Source organism: Labrus mixtus, chromosome 20 (assembly GCF_963584025.1).
Source record: "Labrus mixtus chromosome 20, fLabMix1.1, whole genome shotgun sequence".
Taxonomy (NCBI): Eukaryota; Metazoa; Chordata; class Actinopteri; order Labriformes; family Labridae; genus Labrus; species Labrus mixtus.
Window position 1 is genome coordinate 1541110 of NC_083631.1, and position 22779 is coordinate 1563888.

General features: G+C 41.0%; 2 protein-coding genes across 5 annotated transcripts in view; one reads left to right on the plus strand and one right to left on the minus strand.

Moving 5' to 3' along the window:
• Positions 1-17772, minus strand: part of LOC132954724 (dedicator of cytokinesis protein 7-like) — a 31611-nt gene extending 13839 nt beyond the window's left edge. The window contains exons 1-26 of one of the 4 annotated variants that reach the window (XM_061027370.1): positions 17579-17764; positions 15471-15552; positions 15034-15212; positions 14774-14842; positions 14525-14651; positions 13865-14077; positions 11996-12081; positions 11829-11895; positions 11409-11558; positions 11158-11238; positions 10789-10945; positions 10531-10661; positions 9999-10092; positions 9722-9884; positions 5599-5716; positions 4409-4479; positions 4158-4296; positions 3935-4036; positions 3746-3832; positions 3166-3397; positions 2701-2865; positions 2412-2584; positions 1758-1859; positions 1318-1404; positions 373-468; positions 46-186 (exon numbers count right to left, since the gene is read on the minus strand). In XM_061027370.1, coding sequence (XP_060883353.1) covers positions 46-186; positions 373-468; positions 1318-1404; positions 1758-1859; positions 2412-2584; positions 2701-2865; positions 3166-3397; positions 3746-3832; positions 3935-4036; positions 4158-4296; positions 4409-4479; positions 5599-5716; positions 9722-9884; positions 9999-10092; positions 10531-10661; positions 10789-10945; positions 11158-11238; positions 11409-11558; positions 11829-11895; positions 11996-12081; positions 13865-14077; positions 14525-14651; positions 14774-14842; positions 15034-15212; positions 15471-15552; positions 17579-17628 — 3162 coding nt within the window. In that variant the 5' untranslated portion in view covers positions 17629-17764. Of the gene's footprint in view, positions 1-45; positions 187-372; positions 469-1317; positions 1405-1757; positions 1860-2411; positions 2585-2700; positions 2866-3165; positions 3398-3745; positions 3833-3934; positions 4037-4157; positions 4297-4408; positions 4480-5598; positions 5717-9721; positions 9885-9998; positions 10093-10530; positions 10662-10788; positions 10946-11157; positions 11239-11408; positions 11559-11828; positions 11896-11995; positions 12082-13864; positions 14078-14524; positions 14652-14773; positions 14843-15033; positions 15213-15470; positions 15553-17578 lie in introns of all 4 variants that reach the window. The other 3 variants (XM_061027374.1, XM_061027372.1, XM_061027371.1) reach the window with 3 other exon arrangements.
• Positions 6498-8212, plus strand: angptl8 (angiopoietin like 8). The gene is made up of 4 exons (XM_061027375.1): positions 6498-6849; positions 7358-7510; positions 7794-7901; positions 7982-8212. The coding sequence occupies exons 1-4, from the start codon at positions 6544-6546 to the stop codon at positions 7997-7999; spliced, it is 585 nt and encodes a 194-aa protein (XP_060883358.1). The 5' UTR covers positions 6498-6543; the 3' UTR covers positions 8000-8212.
• Positions 17773-22779: the final 5007 nt, after the last annotated feature.

Sequence of the window (22779 nt, forward strand, 5' to 3'; positions counted from 1 at the left end):
AAACTAATGGACTCTCAGCAGTTTAGCTTTGTGGGTTTTTTTTACCTTGTGGTATCGATTGGCAATATCTGCACTGATGGCACATACAAGTGCAGCGATGTCGTCCACATAGCGGTCTGGGAAGCGCTGGCGCCGGGGAACGTCCAATTTGGAGGTCAGGAATAAGTGATGGGCCATGCTCTTCGTCTAAAGGAGACGGCCCAAATTTAAAAAAAAAACACAGTTACCTATAACTGAAATGTTGCATTTCCTGTCATGGTATTGGCTCCCATAGTACTTTTGTATCAAGGCTCGTTCTTCCATTATTATCTTTAACTTCTTCATATTTAGACCTTTTCGAGAGCAGTGTCTTAATGTACAACAAATACTTACCATCAGCTGGAAGAAAAACCAGGCCTGCTGCAGCGCTGCTTCTCTCACTGTGCTGGTGCTGACCACCCACTGTAAGGCCAACTCTTCATGGAGCAGCTACACATAGACCGACACAGAGCTCAGTTTGTCACACATCAAGAACACTTAAGAAAGCTGCCAAGCTAATAATATAAAATGTATGGTTTGTTTTAAACAAGACCCATCTAAACTTTGTAAAAGATAAAAACGTGCTATGTTTGGATAATTGCGCAGTACCTTATTTAATTGAAACTATCTAAGATCTAATCTTTGTTGACATGATTTATCATAAATAGTAGTATTAGTAGTAATTTAGTAGTAGTGTATTTCGGTAAAAGGGGTTAACTTGTGGAATAGTGATGACATGGAATTAAGAATGTGTGGTTCACTTTCCAGATTTTATTATTTTATTTTTTTAATAGTGTGCTTAACAAATATAAAAGGTCTGTTTGAATATTTTTTTGTTTTTGAAATTTATGTTTGGAACTTCTGTTTTGTTTTTGTTCGTTTTGTTTTTGTAAGAAATGTTTGAACATTTTTTTGTTCTGATATGTTTTTGTAACTAAACTAGTAGTGCCTAAAATAATAAGATTTGTAATAAGGGTAGCAATAATAAGATAAAGCTTCAGCCTACACCTTTTTATTTATTTTCAACCGATATTCCTGATGGAAGACTGTTTATATGGACCGAAATAAATTACTACTACTACTCATAAATTTAACCCCTTTGTCCGTCACAGATTTAGTCCTGAAATCTTCAGACAAACCCAGTCAATAGAAAAATCAGGGAATCTACAATCGTATTGTCACACCAACTTACATAAAAACACCAAGGTTAAATGTCATGAAGGGTGATGAAGGTTAATGACAGGAAGTTGGTGAATGAAAGGACATGTGTTAGTTTGTCATGGTAGATCTGTCTTTTACCTTCTTGGTAATCTGCCTTGTGGGAACTGAAAACAAGGCCACGGTGTCCAGGAAGGCAGACATGCGATTGCAGCTGCGGTCGTGTGCCTGACAACGGGTGACGGTGGAGTGAACACACAGAGATGAGGACAAAGTGATGTGAAAATGGGTGACTGGAGATGGATGGGTGGCTTGAGAAATCTCTATGATCTCTGATGTGTAAGGCTGGTAAGAAATCGGAATAGAAGGTAGAGATTTTGCCCCCAAAAGATAACAGATGTGGTCAGTTACGCGACGGTGAAATGGTGGATTGTGAAAGTCTAGTTTTAGTTGTACAGAAAAAGGTGTGGCTGGTTAGTAGAGAGGGATGCAGTCAGAAGCACATATAGAGATCAGCAATGGACAGATGAGGAGGTGAAGGTGTGGAAGAAGAAAGGGAGGAGGAGGGGGGGATTTGGCACCTGCTTGAGATCACAGCTGGAGTTGGGATTCCGGCGCAGCACAGATCTTGAGCCGCCAGGGGCATAAGCAGAGTTTACCCAGGAGTGGGAGCGGTCAATGCCCTACCATAAGCCACCAGAGAAACACACAAAATGCAGCAACAGGCAAGGGCACAGTGAGTTAAGGGAAGGTAATCACCATACAAGAGATTACTTAAAAGGATTACATCGGGAAGAAAACCAGGTAAGGGAGGATGAAATTGAAGCTGGATTCAACAAAGTAAGCAGGAGGGGAATGCACAAATAAAATGCGACTGTTCTTTATAAAACACAAGGAAAGGAGACACGAAGCACAATTTCTCCACTGAGTAGCAAACTGAACTGTTGGCACAGAGTTATCAGATTAGAGATTAAAGAATCATTACATCAAAAAATGTAGTGCTACTTTTATTCTTCTCTAAACAAAATTACAAAATCAAATATCAGACAATTTGTAAATAAAGCTAATGCACAAATGAAATAACAAATCAAGTTTTTAAATTGTCTATAAAGGTATTTCACTGCAGTAATTACTTTTTAAACAGCTTATACAGTCCTCTAAACTTAAACACAAATTATATTAGAGCATTGATTTGTTATGATTTAGTAACACAATTTGAGAAGAGACTTTCTCACCTTGCTCCCTATGATCCTCTGCACCTCTTCATCAGGAGAAACTGGTGTGCTGGCCAGGTCCGGGTTGGAGTTGCTGATACTCTTCGAGCGGGCCAGATGCAGACTGCTCGGTCGGGCTGTTGCTCTTGACAAGGTGGCGTACTGCATGGGCATGTCATAGGACTGCTGACCAGCTTCTCATTGAGATGAGACACAGTAACAGTAAGAGGGTTTTAATAGACAGGGGGACAAAAATTAGTAATAGAAAAAGATTGCTGATGGTTGAGTGACACACTCATCTGTGTCTTACCTGTCGGTGGCATGGCTGGCTCTGCAGTTGGCAGGCGGAAGCAGTAATGAATGTAGGACGCAAGCAGGTTGTTACGACCGTGCTGGTCCTGATTACCCTCCAGGTTTTTGTGGATCTGGTTGACAAATAAAGCCATAGCTTCGAAGGAAGTTCGACCCAGGTTCACTGTTGATAATTAGTGTAAAAACAGCGTTAAATTATGGGTAAAAAATAACATGAATAAGTGTAGACCTTCATTTTATTTAGCATATATTATGCACCTGATATTAATTATTGCCAATGAGTTGATGTTCAAATTTTTAGATGTAAAGAAAGATAATGTTAAATGTTTTCAAATCTGCTCTCACATAAATCATTAATCCATTGAACATTGTCTACTTAATCCATCAGAATCAAAGCTTCAGTCTTATTCTGAGATGTGCACTTCAATCTCCAGAAGAATCAATGTAAAACAGCCTCACTTACCAATCTGCCCCGAAATGACTGGTGGGTAGACAATGAGCTGAATGAGTTTATTGAGCAGCTGGTGCAGGAACCTGACACAGGTATCCAGCAGAGCCCCCCTTAGTGCTGCCATGCTGGCCTTCAGCTCGCCCTCCATGTTCGCTTCAGTGATGATGACGTCCTTCAGACGGAAGGGGAAGGAGTACTCCTCCAGGACATACACTAGAGTGAAGAACTTATCCAAGTGGGGGTCCTTAAGTCACAGACGGAATAAATATTTAGTATCATTTTAACTGGGGGAATTTTATTTTTGTCATTATTTTTCCATACTTCAATGAGATTAAAGGATTCATCTTTTGAGCAGACAAGGCTGATGGTATATGTATGCCTTAAGACCTGTTGTGCAATATACCTTTGATGGTGATTGATTGTTGGTACCTCGATTGTTAATAGTGGGATTTTCTATTTTAGCACGACAGATGGTGATGTAATACTATTATACTATATCATACACTAACCTCAGTCCTGAATTGTATAATACGTTGGAAGGTTAATAAGACAAAGAAAGGTAGAAAGCACAGTATAGAAACACATAGTGTACCTGAGTGTGAACTGAGGAGGCCGCTGTCACCTCTACATTGAACACTCCTTTGTGATTGTCCACCCACTTCATACCTGGGAGCTGAACCTGCCAGAGTCACATCCAACTGATTTAACTCTCAGTCACATCACAAAAGGAGTAGGCGATGGCAGGCAAACTGATAGCCACATAATATCTTCACACACTTACATCAGGGGTGAGTACAGAGTAGCTAGGTGGAGGCTTTTCCACCGAGACAGGCAAGCTGAAGGAGCCTGTGCGTAGTCGGCCATGTTGCATCAGAGGGATCCACTGTGAGGAGAAACGAGACACGCGATCTCTCATCGATGTCAAGACAACAGAAGTAACGATCAAACAGGAGAGTGTGTAGGTGGGAGTATGAAATGTGGGCCAGCTGAAGGGTTGTACTCACAGTGTAGCCCACAGGGGTCTCCAGAGGAGTGTTCTGTTTGGTCTGGCAGCTGATGTGATAGAAGGTGAACAGCAGATGGTGGTTGTCTGTCAGATTGGCGGGAATCTTCATCTTCATCTCCTCATAAAACTCAGGAGACCTTTTGAGCAAGAGTTAAACACAACATTTAGGAAGAGACAATGAAAGACGGAAAGTTGGATGGACTCCAGTGGAAGATAAACAGTGATAGTGAACAGATGACTGAGCCGTACTTGTTGTGGTAGATGACAGACGTGTACGCCTCTCTCGTGAACTCAGCACAGCTCGACTTCCCAAAGATAACCTGGTCACACAACACACGATGAAGAAAGTTGTTTAGAACCAAGAGGAGGAATTTGAATGTACAATCCTTGATTTATCTCTCAAAGGTGCAACTTTCTGGATAGACAGCCTTATGGTGTTACTGTTATTGTTGCTATTAACATCATTTTGCAAAGGCCAATCGACGAATATAGGTAAAATGCAATTTTCTTCTTGCAGGAGCCTTAAACTTACATTTATTTCCACTCTTTGAGCGGACCACCATTGTAGATTTAAAACCAAACAAGCAACACTTGGAGTGTTTTGGCAAAAATGTAGTGGTTGTATACAAAATGTATTATGTTGGAGACGTGGTTTGAGGAGACTCTACTTTTGATGTGACACCTTTAGCTTCTAAGTATAGAGAGCATAAATACCTGGTACTCAAAGGGTAGATTTTGGTTGGAGTATTACTACAAAGCCGATTCACATATGCACTCCTGAAAATATCAAGGTAATTTCAGAAGCACTGCTCTGGCTATTCATCTGTCCTGGCTGTTCACTTATGCACCTCACTGCAGGAGACTATCCCTGAGGGGGGGCCGGGGGGGCCTACTGAGGTAAGAGGTGCTGCTAAAAAAAAAAGGACTATAATGAAAATATTTGCCTTTATATCAATGCTATGTGTAGTCCAACGGAATGACAACATCAACAAAAGAGAGGAGAACAACATACTGGCGAACAGAAAACATAATGCAGCCGTTATATATACTATGGGGTCTGGGAGGAGAAACTCCGGGTAAAGTTATTTCATGAGTGAAAAATGTGGCTGTGTGTGTTCACACATACAGCTCCTCCTGGAGTTTTTCATGAGTTTTCTGCAAGTGTGAAAGCCCTCTAATGTGCTCGTTATATAAGATTCCACTCCTTGATTTTCTTCAGTTAAAATAAATAAATTTGAGATTGAACAAAAAAGCTTTCCTGTAGCTCCCTAGCTTGACTTCCCCTGCCTCCGGAGTAAAACTAATCCCTTTGAAGAAGTTTGCTTTTCCAAGAAGACATCATATAGTATTTCAGTGCCTCAAGCAGGTCTCTGTGTCAATTTCATTTTTCTGAGAACATCGAAGTCACAACACTTCATTATCCGTCCACAGTGACTCACTGGCAAAGCTTGACTTGGATCCTCTGCTGCCATGAACTGAACCTTCACAGCAATGTTCCTCACTGAGCCCTGACGACTGCTGAAGTTCAGACTTTGAGGGTAAACATAGAGCAGGTTCCTGAAAATGATGTAAGGCACACATTAGAAAGAGAAGAGTGGACAAGGACAGAGAAAATAACACAATATTACCAATATGTTTTCATGTTGAAGTGAATTATGATGGCAACCTGGAATTTAATATACTTCTTTAAGAATGAGTGCTTCACAGTCCAGTTTAATCCGTTTATGTTTTCAACATTATGAGCAACATTACAATTCATCTATCATGGATCAATCCTGAAATCCTACAAAACTGTATTACAGTCAAAGATAAGAGAGGAAAAAAAGGAAAAAAAGATAAAGATAAAGAGTGCCATGTGTGCACATGGGAAGAGTGTGTCCAAGCACTGGATTTGATTGGCCACATTAACTCTTTTCCAAGGCAAACACTGGAGGTAACATTTGGTCATCTCTTGTAACAGCTGATTTTTTTTACACTCGAGAAATCGTAATTTTTAAAATACCATGAAATAATATGTGCTGCACAGATTGTGATACTGCTCGTGCTTGGTCTCTATAAAATGTGCTACATACATAGTTATGCATGTCACATTAGTTTGTGACCTAAATGACAAAACTAGTACCTCAGGGGTTAAACTTCAAGGCAAGGTCACGGGGATTAATGCCATGGACAAGACCTGTGATCGAACCGCTGCTGAGCTAATGTTTTACTATGGTGTTGCATGCACATATCAAATATAAGGCGGTCTGACCATCCTCAAAATTCATCATCCTCATGGTTCGTTCTGATGATGCCACGGTCGGCACAGCTGTGAGAGATTTAGAGCCTTAGAGATTTTAGAAACAGACAACTGGACTATATTGTGTTTGTAAGAGACTGTTATTATGAAGATGATCTTGGGTCTGTGCTTGCTTTGTTTGGCCATGGCTTTAAGAACAGCAGCTCCGCTCCTGAAGACCGAAAAGATGGAAGATATGGCCGCACCAGAGGGAGAAGTCGAAGTGCTTATGTTTGGTGTCATACAGTTCAGCGAATCCCTAAAATATGTTTATGAAACCACAGAGGCTAAGATAGATAAAATCAGCCAGAAAATGAAAAGCCATGAGCAGACCCTCAAAAAGCTGGGGAGGCAGACTGAGCAGGCTGCAGAGGTGGAAGAGCAGATGAAGGAGGTGATACAGCTGCTACAGGTAAGAAAACACAGAAACATGAAAACAATGTGCATTCCTCATGTGCTGCCCAATGTTGTTTTTGTTTCAAGACAGACTACTTCTGGGAAGTACAATCAGATTCCAGATCTTAACGGAACAATGTGTCGATCTGAGTATCTAAAACCTCCATCAGAGTTTTGGAGAATAAAAAAACTGTCTAACTGACATAAATAGCAGCTCTTTGCTGATTTGCAGAATGGATCAACGACACAACAAGGCCTGGACAATTGCTGTATAAACATATACAGTATGCAACAGTCTGTGCTTGGGCATGTCACTCTTCTTATTGTGTGAGGACCAAAGGATTCTTTCATGTATTTTTTACAATGTATATGGATGAATCTTGGTCTTTCATTCTTCCATCTGAGATAAGAAAGTGAGGGTGTCTTTTGAAAGCTATATAGTGCACTGTGGGGCAGGCAGCTGCCAGCTGCACTAGGATCTTTGTTGGGGAAGAGGATAATAAGGGCAGATGCTCTTTTGACAGGCCCAGATGGCCAAGCAACAGGCAGACACCAAGACGACTAAAGACTGGCTGGCCAATATGGAGCTAGAAGAGGCAGAGCTGAGGACCAAAGTAGAGAAGTTGGAGAAGCACGTCATAAACTCAGTACCACCTACCAGCGTCAAAGATCTGCAGGTATCAGAAAGCTGAATAATCTCTCTTTAGTTTGAACTTTCAGGCAGAGTAAATGTTGTAGGTCACTTTTGTCTGTCACAGTAGCCTGCTAACATTAACTTCTGCTTAAGAGTAAGGTATTTTAACTGCTTTTTGCAAAGTGTCTCGGGATAACATTTGTTATGAATTGGCTCTATACAAACAAAGATTGATAGATTGATGGATGCAAAGACACTTGATCACTCAACATATTTGAATACCAGTCACTGATTTTCATCATACAGAGTTGTCTTCCTGTCTTTAGGAGAGAGCAGAGGAGATAACCGATGTCTTGAGAGGTTTACAACATTTGACTGAGTTTCAAAAAGAGATGATTGAGACCCAGAATGAGAAGCTCTCCAAACTGCTTCAGGTGGTGAGTCACTTATCTGAAGTTTTTAACCTTTGGTGACTTTATTTCAATGTATTAACAGTTTTATTTTCTCCTTTCAGAGTGACATAGCCGTTTAAATTTCATCATGGGTCTCCCAGCCTTCAATGAATAAGACAAGAGCCATCCACATTTTAACTCTGTATCGTCACCGGGGTTGGAAATCAACGTTTGCGCCTACCTTCCACTGTGACTGGTGGATTCAAAAATCTACCAGTCACTCTATTTTAACCGACAGCAAGATATATTGTAAATATTATAATTAAGGCTTATAGTATTTAAGTAAGATGCTTTTAAAGAAAATAGAGACATGCTCTTTGTCTCGCTTGAGTATATTATTTAGGGCGCCTCAGAGTCTCGCTTGCTGCCATGTCCTCAAAGGCTGATTTAGCTGCAACTAAAGCTCAAATGAAGGCAAGGTAATCAACATATTGTTTAATAAGTATATGAGCTTAAATGAGGAGTCATCACAATCATGAAGGTTTCTGCTGGAAAGTGTGCGTTTCATTAAGTAAGATGTTTATAGGGCACTGTGTGTTCGGTTCTCAGTACATCGTAGCTTTTAACTAAATCTGAAGATTTAATTGAATAATTAAATAATAATAATAATAATAGAAATAAAAATGCACAAGTGAAACGAAACGTCTGAGTTGGGTTAAGGTGCTACCACTGAAAATACCCCATTTCCTGATTCACAATAAAAGCACTTCAACAAAATTTAAACGGAGGACTTTTATTGTGAAGAACTTGTCGGAAATAGAATGTGTTTCTCAACAAATGTGCCCAGGTGATTTTTTTGATAACGCTGTTGGGAGTAACAGTATTTACAACTGCTCCTTTAAAAACAAGACACCGCCAGACATCAGTTTAAACAAACCTTCAGCAGGTAGAACCGCTGTCATTGAGATGTTAATCTGTGCGATGCTACTCTGAAGTGACATCGAGCCAAGTCTTCTCAGCAGACAGCCCATCACTGTAAACACCAACAACCACTCTGACACGAGGAGAAGGCGGAGCCCTGTGGCTACTGAGCATGCAGGACCGCCTGGTTCTGCTCATAAAGTCAGAGCGCAACAAGCAGAAGACCGGGATTCAAGTTATGTTATTTTTTGTCACTAATCAATTCGTCACCCTACTTTTATTTAACCGCCACCATGGCTGGTAGGTCGCGCTAATTCACCTTTAACTGCAACAACAACAAAACCTGTATTTGGCAGGTTACGGTGCTAATTTCCAACTTCAATCCACACTACACTCCCTTCCAACTCTGCAAGAGATCTATGATATTTTATTATTGCTAATATATCATTTCAAATGTCATATATTAGCACTCTCGATTGTGTACTCGTTGTGGCTCTCACAACAAGGACACCAGTTTTTTTATTTGCCTTCACTCACTTTGTCACTTACAAAAATTGTTAATTTTTTCTTTGTAAGCTATCATGAAGAATACTTTTGATAACAATGTTATTTATATATTCTAAAAAAAATTCTATGAATACAATTGTGTTTATGTTTTAACTCAGAACCTACTGTCCTTTTTTCTTAAAACTTCAGACCAGAACAAGGCAGAAAAAGCAGGGAAATTCTGTCTGCTGCAAATAACAAACACAGAAAACCAGGCATGCAGTGAATGGGTGTTGGTGTGTGTGTGTGTGTGTGTGTGTGTGTGTGTGTGTGTGTGTGTGTGTGTGTGTGTGTGTGTGTGTGTGTGTGTGTGTGTGTGTGTGTGTGTGTGTGTGTGTGTGTGTGTGTGTGTGTGTGTGTGCGCATCTGTCTCTCTGTGAAAAGTGAACACTCACCTGTAGGTGGTGTGAGGTGTGTATACATAGCGAGCAGGGAACTCCAGCACATCTTTGGTAGGTCGAACACGCAGGTCAGGGTAAGGCTTCACGTGAAGCAGCTCAGGTGACAAACAGTAATGAGGCGAGTCCGGAGCTGGAGAGATGTCAATTTTCAACTGGGCTGAGGGACAATGGACACACAAGACAAAAAAAACTGTAAATCAAAAATCCCCCACAAACATCAACGCCTCTTTCCAATGTCACATAAACATCTGGACTTTGTTGTCCTGTTTACCGGTGACGGGCCTTAGGCGTCGCAGAACAGAGGACGGTCTACGCATGTCTGCCAGAAACTTATAGAGGTCCTCATCACTCAGTCTGTCCCCCTCCTTCAAAAACACAGATAGAAAAGAGTTACAACAAATTACAAACAAGTGAATAAAACAGTAATTTCTAAAATACATAGAGTAATGACAAGTCAAGTACTAAAAGGTTTACTTCCTTTAAATTATTTCAGGTTAATCAATGCTAGCTTGTCTCTCTGGAAAATTGCAGGTTCTATTTTGCAGTTTAACTCCAATAATAAACAGAACTTCTTTTATAAAATTAGTCACAACCTAGGAAACTCCTGAAATGTATGTGAGTTTCTATTTATTGCAAAACTTTGCACAGACGTAATCAAAGTAGAGTACGAGTTGGTTCCTGTCTTTATCCCCTTACAGCTACAACCCTCAGCATGATGGATTCAACTAGAAGTAATTCTGCTGTCACACGACAAGATGCGAAGCTATAGAAATCATAAGCAGTGCAGCTTCAAAGGTGCTGACCTGTTTGAAGAAGTTGGTGACGGTCAACGTTGCAGGACGGAACGTTGCAAAGTTGCACATGTCATCCCCAACACTCATCCGCTCAAAGCCCTTTTTCTTTCTCTCATTCCATGTTCCATGACCTTTGCGTTCTTAACGGACGGGAGAAAAAAAAGTCAATGTTAGACAGGAATGTTTTTGAATGTAATTTGCTGCTACTATTTCTTTGTGCATGTTTCAAACTGGATTCATTCAAGACTTGTTTTAAGTCTTAAGTACCAGAGTCAGAGTCAGGGTCCGACCGGTCCAGACCTCCCACACTGCTGACGATGTTGAGAAGGTGAATGGCCGTCCAGGCAAATGGCATACGAAAACGCCCGAGACGATTACACGACTGCTCTGCCTGTAGACGCAGCTTCTCCAACTTCTCTTTGTGCTAGAGCAGGACAGAAAGTCGACCAGATATGATTACATAATTTAAAGATAAATACGGGCTTCTCATGTGTGCTGAGCTGACCCCTATGAATGGTAAATATTGCAGCTTTCCAGACAGATTGAGTAATGATGGTGACTAGACAGTAAAAGCTGGTTGTTGGCCTTGTGTGTTGCAACAGTTTAAAACTCCTTTTTTTTTTAAAAATCCATTACCTTAGAGGAATCAGACTCTTTCATCACCATGTAGGGCTCACAGCATTCTCCAATGTCTCCTTGCTGCAGGACTTTCTCAAGCTGAAATCCATGCACAAAAAAAAAAGGATTCAATAATGCGCATATCTTATTTGTGAATCGGAATTAAATTAAAGTTCAGGTTGCATTTAAAAAAACAATAATTGTCTTCTAAGCTGATAAGAAAACATTATTTAACATGTTTAGAGGTTTTCTTCAGCTTCTCTCTCTACCTTAATGACCAAGAAGATATCTGCGGACGGGTACGTGATGGAGAAAATGGCAGAACGGGCAAGTGTGGAGATGGCAGTGTGAGGCGTATGGGGTTTAAGCATCCCTTTCATCTGATCCGAGTTCAGGTCGAAGTAGAAGTTCTCCGAGATCTGTAGGAGGGAAGATTGAGATAACCGGGAAATAGTGGAGAGAGAGAGGGGAAGGAAACATGATAATGGAAATGCACATCAAGGGATTTTAATTCAGTTTGGACTCAATGATCTGAACAGCAAGACCACTAAGAGCTTTCTGAGACAAGGGAAATTCAATTAGTTGAGCATGAACTCAGCATTACGTAAGTGGCTATAGAGAGTTAAAGTCAGCAGAAGAACACTTATGTGAAAAAAAAGGGAAAACAACATCTGGAACCAAAAAAGTACCTTTTTCTTTTCTTTGACATCATACAAGGCAAGTGTTCCAAATATCGGCTCAATCTCTATTTCAAACCTGAAACACAGAGAGAGCATTATGGGTATTTGTTCGTGTGTACCAGGGCATGGAGACATAAACGTTGAATGTTATATACGAATGCTTGTTCTAAACTCACTTCAAAGACAGACACTTGACCATTATCCTTTGGCCACAGTGTTCTTTGGGCACCTCAATGACAGAGCATCTCTCCACTGCCTCATCCTGCCACACAGAGAACAAAGCCATGTACAAAACACACACACACACACACACACACACACTTACAACATAACATTTGCACAGATGTCATGGAAACATGGAGAGAAAAGGAAGCGGCTATGTGTACACAGATTATAAAGAAGGACGGAGCAAGAAAGTGAGAGCACAGAGGAAAGGAAAGCAAACAGCTCGGCAGCTGGATGGGTTTCCAGACATTATGGACATTCACTTTACAGGAACTCTTAATAATGTTACTGAGCTGAATAAATGGCAGCCATGTTTGCCAACATTTTCAACTCAGGGTTTTGCTGGTTGCTCTGTTAAGGTTTGATCTCTGAACTTAAATTGCCTTCAATCTGTGTGGCTGGTGCTAGAAACTTGTTTACTTCTGATTTTTCGTTCATGCCGTTTGGTTTTCCATGCTTTCATTTGAGCAGCTTAGATGTGGAAACTCAGTTGTAGAGTTAAGTTTCAAGATTTGCACACATTATGTTCTTTGTTGCATGTCAGGAAGTAAACGAATTACTGATTAAATACACTTCCTTGGTGATACATTTATTGATGGAGATTGTTCTTGATTAAGTTCTAAAATACAGCATTTCTAATGTAAGAAGCATACTACTAAAAATGTTTGTATTATTGTAGCTGGATCTCAAGTCACTTATTTGACATTTCCTCACTCCTTGATCCACGCTTGGAGTGATGACGGGATACATGAGAGCAGCCTTCACGGTAGTTTTACTGACAGACACGCCCCCCAGCCTAACTGAAACTTCCAATTATCAGCAGAGTTTAACAACTGAGAATGGAGACCTTAAAACAGCACTAAGGGGTGCCTTGAAACAGACTACAGACATATGTCCGCTTCTAAAGAGTTGTGTTTTGATAAGCTGGGATAAAAGAGTTTGACTAGACAATTAGGAATGAAATATTCATGATAACTTTTATAAAATCAATATAATAGAGTGTATCACTTCCAAGTTTTGCATATGATTTGTTTTCTGATTTAACAAAATATTATTACTCATAAAGCCTAATATCGGTATAAAACAAATCATTTTTTTCCATGATGATTTTTTCCCCATATGAACTTTTATTATTGGATAGCACATAAGTCTAAGAGAGTAAGAATATCTGTGGCTAAGAAACACTTTTTACACTTAATGTTGTGTAATAATAAAAGTATAAAGTAACTGATCGGTAACAAATGTCAGGTTTAAATTTTTTTAACACTATAGCATTGAGCTGCAAAAAAAAAAGTCCCTGTGGTCCGGAACAGGTTAAAGTCCACAAAATAAACACACTGTAGGTTGTTCTCAGTGTAAAGGTATGTTTCTGAACAGGTCAAATAATCAAGTAAAAAAAACAGTTACTGTGTGTATTATTTTTTAGAACTAATGAAGTGATAATGTGGTCAGACACAAACAACAGTTAAACTAGCTGGTGCAGCTTTAACGCTCTGAAGCCTTAATCCCAAACGGATGTCACATCACTTGACACTTCAGAGGAAAGCATTCCTTCTGCATCTCTCCATGCATCTCTGGTGGGACAGACTGAGATGCAAGGAACCGACACAATCATGGATGCTATCTAATAGACCTAGACACGCAGTGTTTCCTCGTGGTAATAGTTAGCAAAGGTGTATAGCTATCATTGTCCAAGTAGTATCTAAAAGAGAGTTAGAAAATCATCTCATAATCATCTAAAATGTGTGGACTTTGTTTTGTGATACAGAGCCAGTGTTTACTTTCCTGAACATACTGAACATAACTTTTTAAATTCAAACCTCATCAGGGGGAGGGTAAAGGCCCAGCAGGTCACTGTGGCGACCCTGCAGGCGTGCCTCAGTGTTGCGGTGGTCCATGTCCTCTGCAGCAGTACGTTCCAGCACGGACGGCAGGAGAGCATCTGGGGAGGAGTTCTTCAGGTCAAAGATACTGGAGGCCCAGCTTCCCCTAGGTGTCTCATCCAGACTGACTGACCGCCGCTTTGCGTCATCCTGAGCCAAAAAGAGTGAGGCGGAGGGTTGAGATCATATGTTTTTATTTCCTCCAGGAACAGATGTCACCTTTAAGTGCTCACTGAAGATGATTTAGAAATATAAGGGAAAACAATATGCTGAAGATCCCATTACCCATTAAATATGATTCATGTGGAGACTGTGTAATGGATAATGGATATGATATATCCATTTATACATTACTCATCTCTGCATGATGAAATCACTAAGAGGAATCCAACTCATACTGCCCTCCCTAACAAAGTAAGAGACCTGGTTTATTCTCTGACTTTTCTTTTTATATATTTGTCCATCTAACACACAATGGCCGTTTATAAACCTTTTAGTCTACAGTAGCAAAACTATATGTACACTATATCAACAAATGTGCCAAGTGAACCCAGAGGACTGAGATGTCATCTGGGTCTGAACATCACCATCAGCTACCTGGTCATCCTGGCGCTCAGCAGCAGCAGCCTCGTCCAGTTCAAAGGTTTGTTTGACGAGCCCTCGCTGCCTCTCCCTCTGTCGCTCTGAGTTGTGGGGGGTGTATGTGGTGCTGTAGCGCTGATATCTAGAGGAGAATTGAAAACATCATGATAAACAGTGAACAAGGAAGTGGTGCTCATCGTTTACATATAAATGACATACATACTTGGGGTTAATTCCACTGATTCCTCAACTGACATAACTTACTTTCTCTGAATAATGAGCCAGTCATCGGTGTAGACGGCAAGGGCGTCTCTCACTCTGGAATCCAGAGAGCTACATAAAAAACACATTACTTATGAATAATTTAGCAAAGCATACATCTAGTACATTCAGTGTCACAAAGACAAAGGCTTTGTTCGTGTCTGTGTCCATCTTTGCCTTCGTTGTTTTTACAGTATTATAATGCGAGGTAATGTTACAATTTAATATGGATGTATGTGTTGTCCATCATCAGCTTGACTCACTCCTCCTCTTCAGGCAATGGTGGCTCCAGTGTAACACATTCTTTGTCCTGGTGGAGGAGCTCAAGGTCATCCTGGGGGAACTCCATTAGCTGTCTGAGAGGGCCAGGCTCCACCCCAGGAGCATGGCTGCTCACATACTCCTCGAAGTCCACCGGCTCAACCACCTCCGTCAGGGGCAACTGCCGATCAACAGTAGATAATTGTGTATGTAACAGTTACTATAACACAGCCATAGTGAAGGATCCTAATCTGATCACCTTGATTGAAAGGACTCACAAAGAGCAGGAGAGGAGACAGCATGCAGTTAGGAAGGGCAGACAGAAAACGCTTTCCATCTATCTAAAAATGAATTAACCTAATTCACAAGTTACACCAACCATCTGCTGATCGAGCAAACTTCCTATGACCATTTTAAAGGTTAAAACAGTGTGACTCACAGGGTGGTGTGGCCTTTTCTTGGTCAGCTGTGGAGAGCCATAGTCTCTGGACACTTGTTTTCTGACCTCAGCAGCTACCGTCCTGAGAAAGGGAGTAAAAAAACAAAAGACACAAAACAGAGGACATACAGTAAGTACAGATTTACAGACAAGTCAAAGTTGTAGACATCTTGACAAATGGATCGTATGAGTTAAAAACAAAGAGATTGGTTTGATGGGTCGCTTTAGTCCAATGTTGAAATACTCCACTGTAAGGATCAAAGGAGTAGTTGAACTTCAGAAGAAATTGAATGACTTTACAACATTAGAGAAGTTTGATAAACAAATCTGTCATTCACTGTGAAGCTCTAAAAATCAAATACAGAGGTGTAGCTTCACTTACAACTTCACTTGCTAACCTCTTCATTTTTTTTTTTATGCTTCTTGTACCAGTAGCCATGCTTATAGCCAGCAGCTGTTCTGAACTGGGACTATGGCAGATCTCACAGAGAGATGGCGGGCCGGCTCCTGAGAGCAGGCACAGAGCCAGAGCTCTGTCCCCAGCCTTTATGTACTAACGGCAAATGGGAGGCTTAAAAGAGAGACAAAGTGGGGAAAAAACAATCCTCTCACAGAGATAGCTAGCAGCTGCTACTCTAGAACCACAAAATAACTCCTTCTCTCATATACACAGCTGCAATGGCTTCAACATTTACAGAACTGTGGCCCTCATGATTACATAGCTTTGGTATAAGCCTTCATTCCATCAATGCACAGAGAACACCTAGGATCACAATTCCTGTCTCCAATATGTAGCTAGACTTTTAGAACTTTAGCTGAACCGTTTGAAAAGACTCTCTTTTTAAATATTTACACTTTACGGTGGCTTTGTCCTCAGAAGATGTGGAAAGAGTGTCTGCAGCTCTTTGCACCTCAATTGAAAACAGGAAAAAGGAAAGCTATCGGCTGCAAGGGCAATGGCCAGCACACCCCTTCCCACCCTTTCCTGCTTCCGGCACCAAACAATGGTCTAAGGAGAGGACGACAGGACTTGGGGAATGCAGTGTGATGCTTTTTAATCACCCACATACTCCTACATGATATGGTATTAACAATCAAAAGGCTCGTACAAAATGACAGCTGACCTACAATCCAACACTAAAAATGAAAAGAAACAAACTTGTGATGGTGCCTGGCCTAAAAATGTGTAATGAACCAAAGCAAAGGCAAGACTTCACCAAGGTTACACTGGACTTTAAAATTTTAACCTTCAAGATAATAATCTGTCATCCTGTTGTTTTTTAACTGGCTCTAGGAAAAGCTACAGTATCTGCAAGGCAAGCTGGTTCTTGAAAAACAGCACAACAAGATCTCCTGTAAAAACTGAATGATGTGGTGAAAAAACTGGAAAGCAAGTTCCATTTTGGACAGAATCAATGTTTGTAAGTCCTATTTATAAAAAAAAAAGATGTTTTGTGGCCAACAATGAGCTACTTGGCTTCCACACACACCAGTGTAGTTATAGCATGTTATTCAAAGAGCCAGCACATGTATTCAAGATTTCTAATGTGTGATCAATAATATTAGTATAATAAGACACTGGTTTTGACTAGAAGTCTATGCAGTGCAAATATAGCGTTACTTTTTTTTTTTAGAAGAGGGAAAACCAGTTTACAACATGTGGAAACAGGTTGCTACAACAATGCTGCAAGGCGTTCACACGATATATACTAAAAATAAAACGCTTAAATAATTAAAAGTGTTACCATATTATGAATTCCTAGACGTTTTAACATTTTAATACAGCCAATTAACACATCTCATCCATTAAACTAGTCCTCAGCTGGACAGTTTTATCCTTAAGTAGCTCAATCATTGATTATGACAATGCGCTTACGATGCTACGATAACGAAAGAAACATGACTAAATAATAAACTCTTTAAAAGTATTAAAGACCAATTATGATGGTGGAAACGGTTTGAAATACATGTATTTACTTGCAGAAATGTTCCACAGTGTGTTTACTGGCTGGTTAATGTGTAGTGATACCTTACAAATCCTAGCATACTTGCTAAGTGTACCGTCCAGCAGGTCATCTGTTAAACAATAACTTGTGTTTCAGTCTCACCGGTTGATTTTATGAGCAAACGCCCTCCTCTCGCTCGCTGTGGATGTCATGTCCTGTCCCCATGTAAATAAGCTCTTCGAAGTCAAACTGGAACTATTTCTCAGGTCCTCTGCTTCGGTTATGTCCCGACTTGTTGTGTGGGGATGCAGACTCCCTGCCCCGCTTCCTTCTCCACGCTTGGACTGGGCATGGCTCCCTCCTTGTTCCTCCTAGCGGCTGGGAGCTGAACTGTCAATTGTCCCGTGAAACATGAAAAACATCCGGTGAAAAGTCAAAATAAAATAAATTGCATTACATTACAAATCCTCCGCTCCATTACGCGATGTGTGAAATATTACATAAATGTAACTTTTCCCCCCACATCCTTTTATAGCGATCTAGCAACTTCAAATAAGCGCACCAATCAATGTAGGCTAATTTTATTAAGCAGAGTCGTGGCCGTCATCTGTTTATTTCCGGTCTTACAATTCTCATTTCAGTAGTGAAACGAGCTTGTTTTCGGTGGCGATATCCACCATCTGTGCATGCTGAGATCTCACCTGACCGGTTTAGAGCGTTCTGATAATGACGCACATCCACCTTGGTTAAGGTCTCTCTCGTTTCATTTCTGCACTACATTTAGGAAGCGGGTCAAAAAATTCTCACCGTGAAGCTTTAGTTGTTTTTTCTTTCACTTTGACAACCCGGCTTAGACACTCATGAATGAAAAAGTGTTATTAAATTACCTATCTGGATTTCGCAATAATTCATATTTCTCCCCCTAACTTAAATTCAGGGCAAAACTCTGCAGTCAAATCTACTGTAATTAAAGGGAGGAAATGCACAATAGCAACATCTAGAGGACTGCTTGCACAACATCAAGTCTGCAAGGCAACAAAGCGTGTTGTATAGAAAGTTCAGCAGCAGGTGGAGCTGTTCACCATGATTGAAAAAGAAAGTCATGTCTCATCAGTGATTGTTTAAGATTCAGTCCTCAAATTTGACCTCTAAAAGGAGATGGGGGAAGCTACAGCTTTGTTTACTGGCCTAAAGCGACTGAGAGTCATATTAGAGAGTCAATTGATGAAAACATATTTTACCCATCTTTATAAGTCACCATGAAAGGATGTTACAGATTATTTAAGATGGGTAAAACAAATATGCATGTAACTGTATATATATAAGTCATTTTCTCTGTCTGTTTGAGACAATGAGGAATTAAATTGTCAGTGACTCTTCCTACCAATGGAGGACTTGTCAGTTTGTTGTAATGACACGTCTAAGCCACCCTCCGCTCTGCTTGTACTTCATACCCCCATGTTTCTACGAAGAATTCATATAGCAATGCTCACTGCTGCAGCCCCCCAACCCCCCTGCTGCTCATTCCTTCTACCCCACAGTCGACTCATTCAGCACCACGGAGAGCTGCTGCAGGTACTTGGGTCGTCCTCTGTGAGATGGCTGATGAATGGCTTGTATTGTATAGGAGAGATGGGAGAACGAAGACGAAGGTAAAAATCAACCTTGCATGGTAGAGGCTTGGCTGTTTCCCGAGCAAGGACAGACGTCTCGGGGATATATGTTTATGTGTAGAGCGGCAGTGAAAGTAGCGTAAGAGCTCACAGCAGGCATGAGTCTGCTCCATGAATGCTGCTAATGAAAATAAATGAATCCATCACCACCCTACACCAGCACGCTTCTGTCACAATGCAAAAAATAATCTTTCTTTCTTTGCCGCCCTTAGGTTCAGCAAATTTAAATTTATTGTGCAATGGTGCTTACCATAGTAGATTTTTTTAAATTAATGAAATATGATATATGTCTCCTCCTGGCATTAATATGCAAATACATCTTACACATATCAAATTGAACTTAACTGATGAAATCTACTCCCTAATATAAACCATTTCAAAATATATTCATTCAGCAGATTGTGTGTTTGTGTGACATTGCAGTGTCCTTGTTGGAAAACCTGCTTATTACAAGTAGGCTGAATCCACTCCTGCTTTATCCTTCTGTCCGCACCTTCCCTGCCTTTCTGTTCATCGAAGGCTTTCAGTTCCTAGATCGGAACTATTGTTTGAGCGCCCAGCCCCCATGGCAGCAAGAGCCTCCCACCACCACCACCACCACCACCATCACTGCTGCGTTACCAAAGAACAAAAGAGAGAGTGTCAGACACCACCCACTAGATCTCTTTCACACCAGAGCCCCCACCTCAGTTCCAGATGGGGTTGCCTTTTTTCAGGGTTTCGCTCAACCCCAAGAGTGCTCCAAAATGGAAACCCCCCCCCCCCCCCCCCCCCCCCCACGCCCCCACTCACCCCCCTTCCCCGGAGCCCACTACTCAGCTGCTCGTCATCCACCTGCTCCACTGCCACGCGCCCGTGGCCAGGGCACGTCCCCCCTCTATGCCGCCCCACCAGGGAGTCCTATTAAAATCATTAACCACTTTTCTTACTGGGGTCTGCTTTTAGGATATTACTCAGACAGCAGTAAAAACATGAATGACATTAACTCCTAAAAAAAGAAGGACAAAACGATCACTAACTTTATAAATAAAGAGAAATTATCAACAATGAATAAATATACACATTCAATAACTACAATAACTATAATAATATAATTACTTAAAGTGTTATTTATTATTTGAAGAAATATATTGTGTTAAAAAAAAGGAAGTGATTGCACAGGTCCGATCCTAAAGCAGGATGGAGGAATTACACCAGACTGAATGTTGTAATCAATAATGCTAATTCTAATCTCCATCCTGTGGTGGTGTCATATACAAGGGGCAGGCAGATGCTCATTTGTCTCTTTCTCTCAAAGCATCAACGTGTAGCATCTTCAGGAGAGTCTCTGCTTTAACCTCCACCCCTGTCCTGACCTTTCCCCTCCAGGGACAGAGAGAGAGAGAGAGAGAGAGAGAGAGGAGCAGCAACAGGACACATCTGCTCCGAGACAGCTGTTAAGACTCCTAATGTTGATTCTACTGTCGGGGTTTTTGGGGGGCTTACGGTAATCATGGCTCAATCTCAAAAATATCTGATTAATTGCTACAAAACACACAGCCCTACGCCATTTAGTATTCACCCCTCCTCCAGCCACAAATAGATATGTTGAGCACAGAGGAGAAATGCATTGCAGCTCTGTGCATATTCACTAATAAACTGTAAGGAATCAATTGAAAATATCTTGCACAGCAACACTTATGTCTCTACCACCAGTGTGCACAGCCTCACTTTCTCCTCTGCCTACATTACATGCATGGCTGCCTGCTATGCTGTCACTCACTAACCAAGATTTATGGAAATATTCCCTTCCAGCTCCGCTCAGTGCAGTCAGTTCACAGAGCACACTGCACATTACCGTGCCTGAATATATGCAGATATATGCATTTAATATGTTTATGACTTCTTAGTGGCACTTGCTCAGGACTTTTTTTTACAGGTTCTGTGCTGCAGGAAACAACTACACCCCCATCACAATTACCACCACCCCCCCATCCCACCACCATCCTCCAGTCCCTAAGGGTTCAAGCACCCAAATCAATCGAAAGAAAGAAGAGTGCACTGTGGTCCTCCCCCTACATCTGTCAGGGAGGGAGAGCAGGAGGCGCCATACTCGTGGGCTGTATAGGGGAACAATATCACTCCATCTGTCACAAACCGTTTCATCTCTAATGGGATGAAATATAGCTCGCAAATACATCTACCTCTACATCATCTATGTGTATTAGTTTACTGCTGCCCAAGCCTCTACCAATTCCCAGAAGCAAACACCGTGGCTTTTTGTCTCATGTTACGTTCCTCCCACCGGCCAGCACTCTCCAACCACCTTGCAAATTATGCTTTTAAGCCAAACAGCATGTAAGAAGACATTTTTCCACTTTACACATTGAAGCAGAAAATGAAAGACTACCAAGCAACACAATTTGCATGTAAAAAGTTCCAGACTGAATGTGCAGAGCAGCGCACCTAATAGCTTAATGAAAGCAAAAGCACATATCGTATTTTGAGGAAATACTGGAAAAAAAATAGTAAGATGCAATCTGTTAATAACCAGAGAGCTCTTTCATATTCAAATAGTGCTGCTGTGTTCGGAGGATGGGTGTGGCCAGTTGATTCTTCTTGCCTCCTGAGCTGTCGCGGCTTTGTGCTTTCCACGGACCCATTTGCTCTATCAAATTATACAATCGGACTGGCCATCGGTCACTGCCGAGGACGAATAACAACCCCGACAATTTCCTATCAGAGACCGCAGTACTGTAATCGCTGCTCTCAGACCAAACAAAGGTATAGCAGAGAGGTCCGGTAAGCACTAAAACAGCACAAAACTGCCTATCTGTTTACTTATAGGGGGAATGAAAAAAAACAAAAAATCCACTTTCCCAGGAGCCATCCTGCATCTCTCTGAGCAGCAGGTACTGAAGAGCTGCAATCTCAGTCATTCATATTTAATTCCACATGAGTTTCCGGCCAGACTAATGTGCTATTGATTTCAAGTCTCCTATTACTGAAACTGGGGAGGGCCATAAGGGAGGAGAGCTGGACTACAGGGAGTGAGAGCAAGGGATTGAAAGAGGAGAGGTGGAAGCATGAAGATGGAAGGGAGGAATAGAGTGCAATGGCCCAAACCAGTGAGCTTTTTCCAGGGAACATTATTGTTCCATTTGGGCCTATATCAAGTACTCTACTCTCTCCCTGTCAAGTAAATACAAAACAAACTCTACACAGAACAATGAGTACATTTCAGGTTGAGGCGGGGCATGCGCTTTATATTATTTATCGTTCATTAAAAGTCAGGAAGTTCAGGAAGCTAAAAACAGCTCTCCTTAACAGGAGCAGGCATACTTACACCTCGTCTATTTGTTTTATGTCTGTCACTTGTGTGTGTGTTTTTTTTTCATGTCACATAGAGAGAGAGAACGAGAGAGAAGAGAGAGAGAGCACAAGAAAAAAAGGAGCTAGAGAAAAACAAAGAGAATGTCTAAGAGCTTTGTGTATTTAAGGTTTCTCCCCAGATACCAACTCAGACAGGACAAAATGAAAGATTAATAACTACAGCTTTATATCTAAAAAGGTTTGGAGGAGAGTGTGGTCTCTTAAAAGGCCCAATCTTAACCCACATCACATTCATGAGCATACAGTACTGACACATCATATTTTGATACAAATAAATTAATGTACTGCTCATTGTGTCTTTTTTTTTCCTTTAGTGGA

Excerpts from the sequence above, each read along its gene's own strand:
- angptl8 (XM_061027375.1), top strand. The coding sequence starts at position 6,544 with ATGAAGATGATCTTGGGTCTGTGCTTGCTTTGTTTGGCCATGGCTTTA. Across the intron at positions 6,850-7,357 it reads AGGTGATACAGCTGCTACAG|GCCCAGATGGCCAAGCAACA; the intron begins GTAAGAAAACAC and ends CTCTTTTGACAG. Across the intron at positions 7,511-7,793 it reads CCAGCGTCAAAGATCTGCAG|GAGAGAGCAGAGGAGATAAC; the intron begins GTATCAGAAAGC and ends TCCTGTCTTTAG.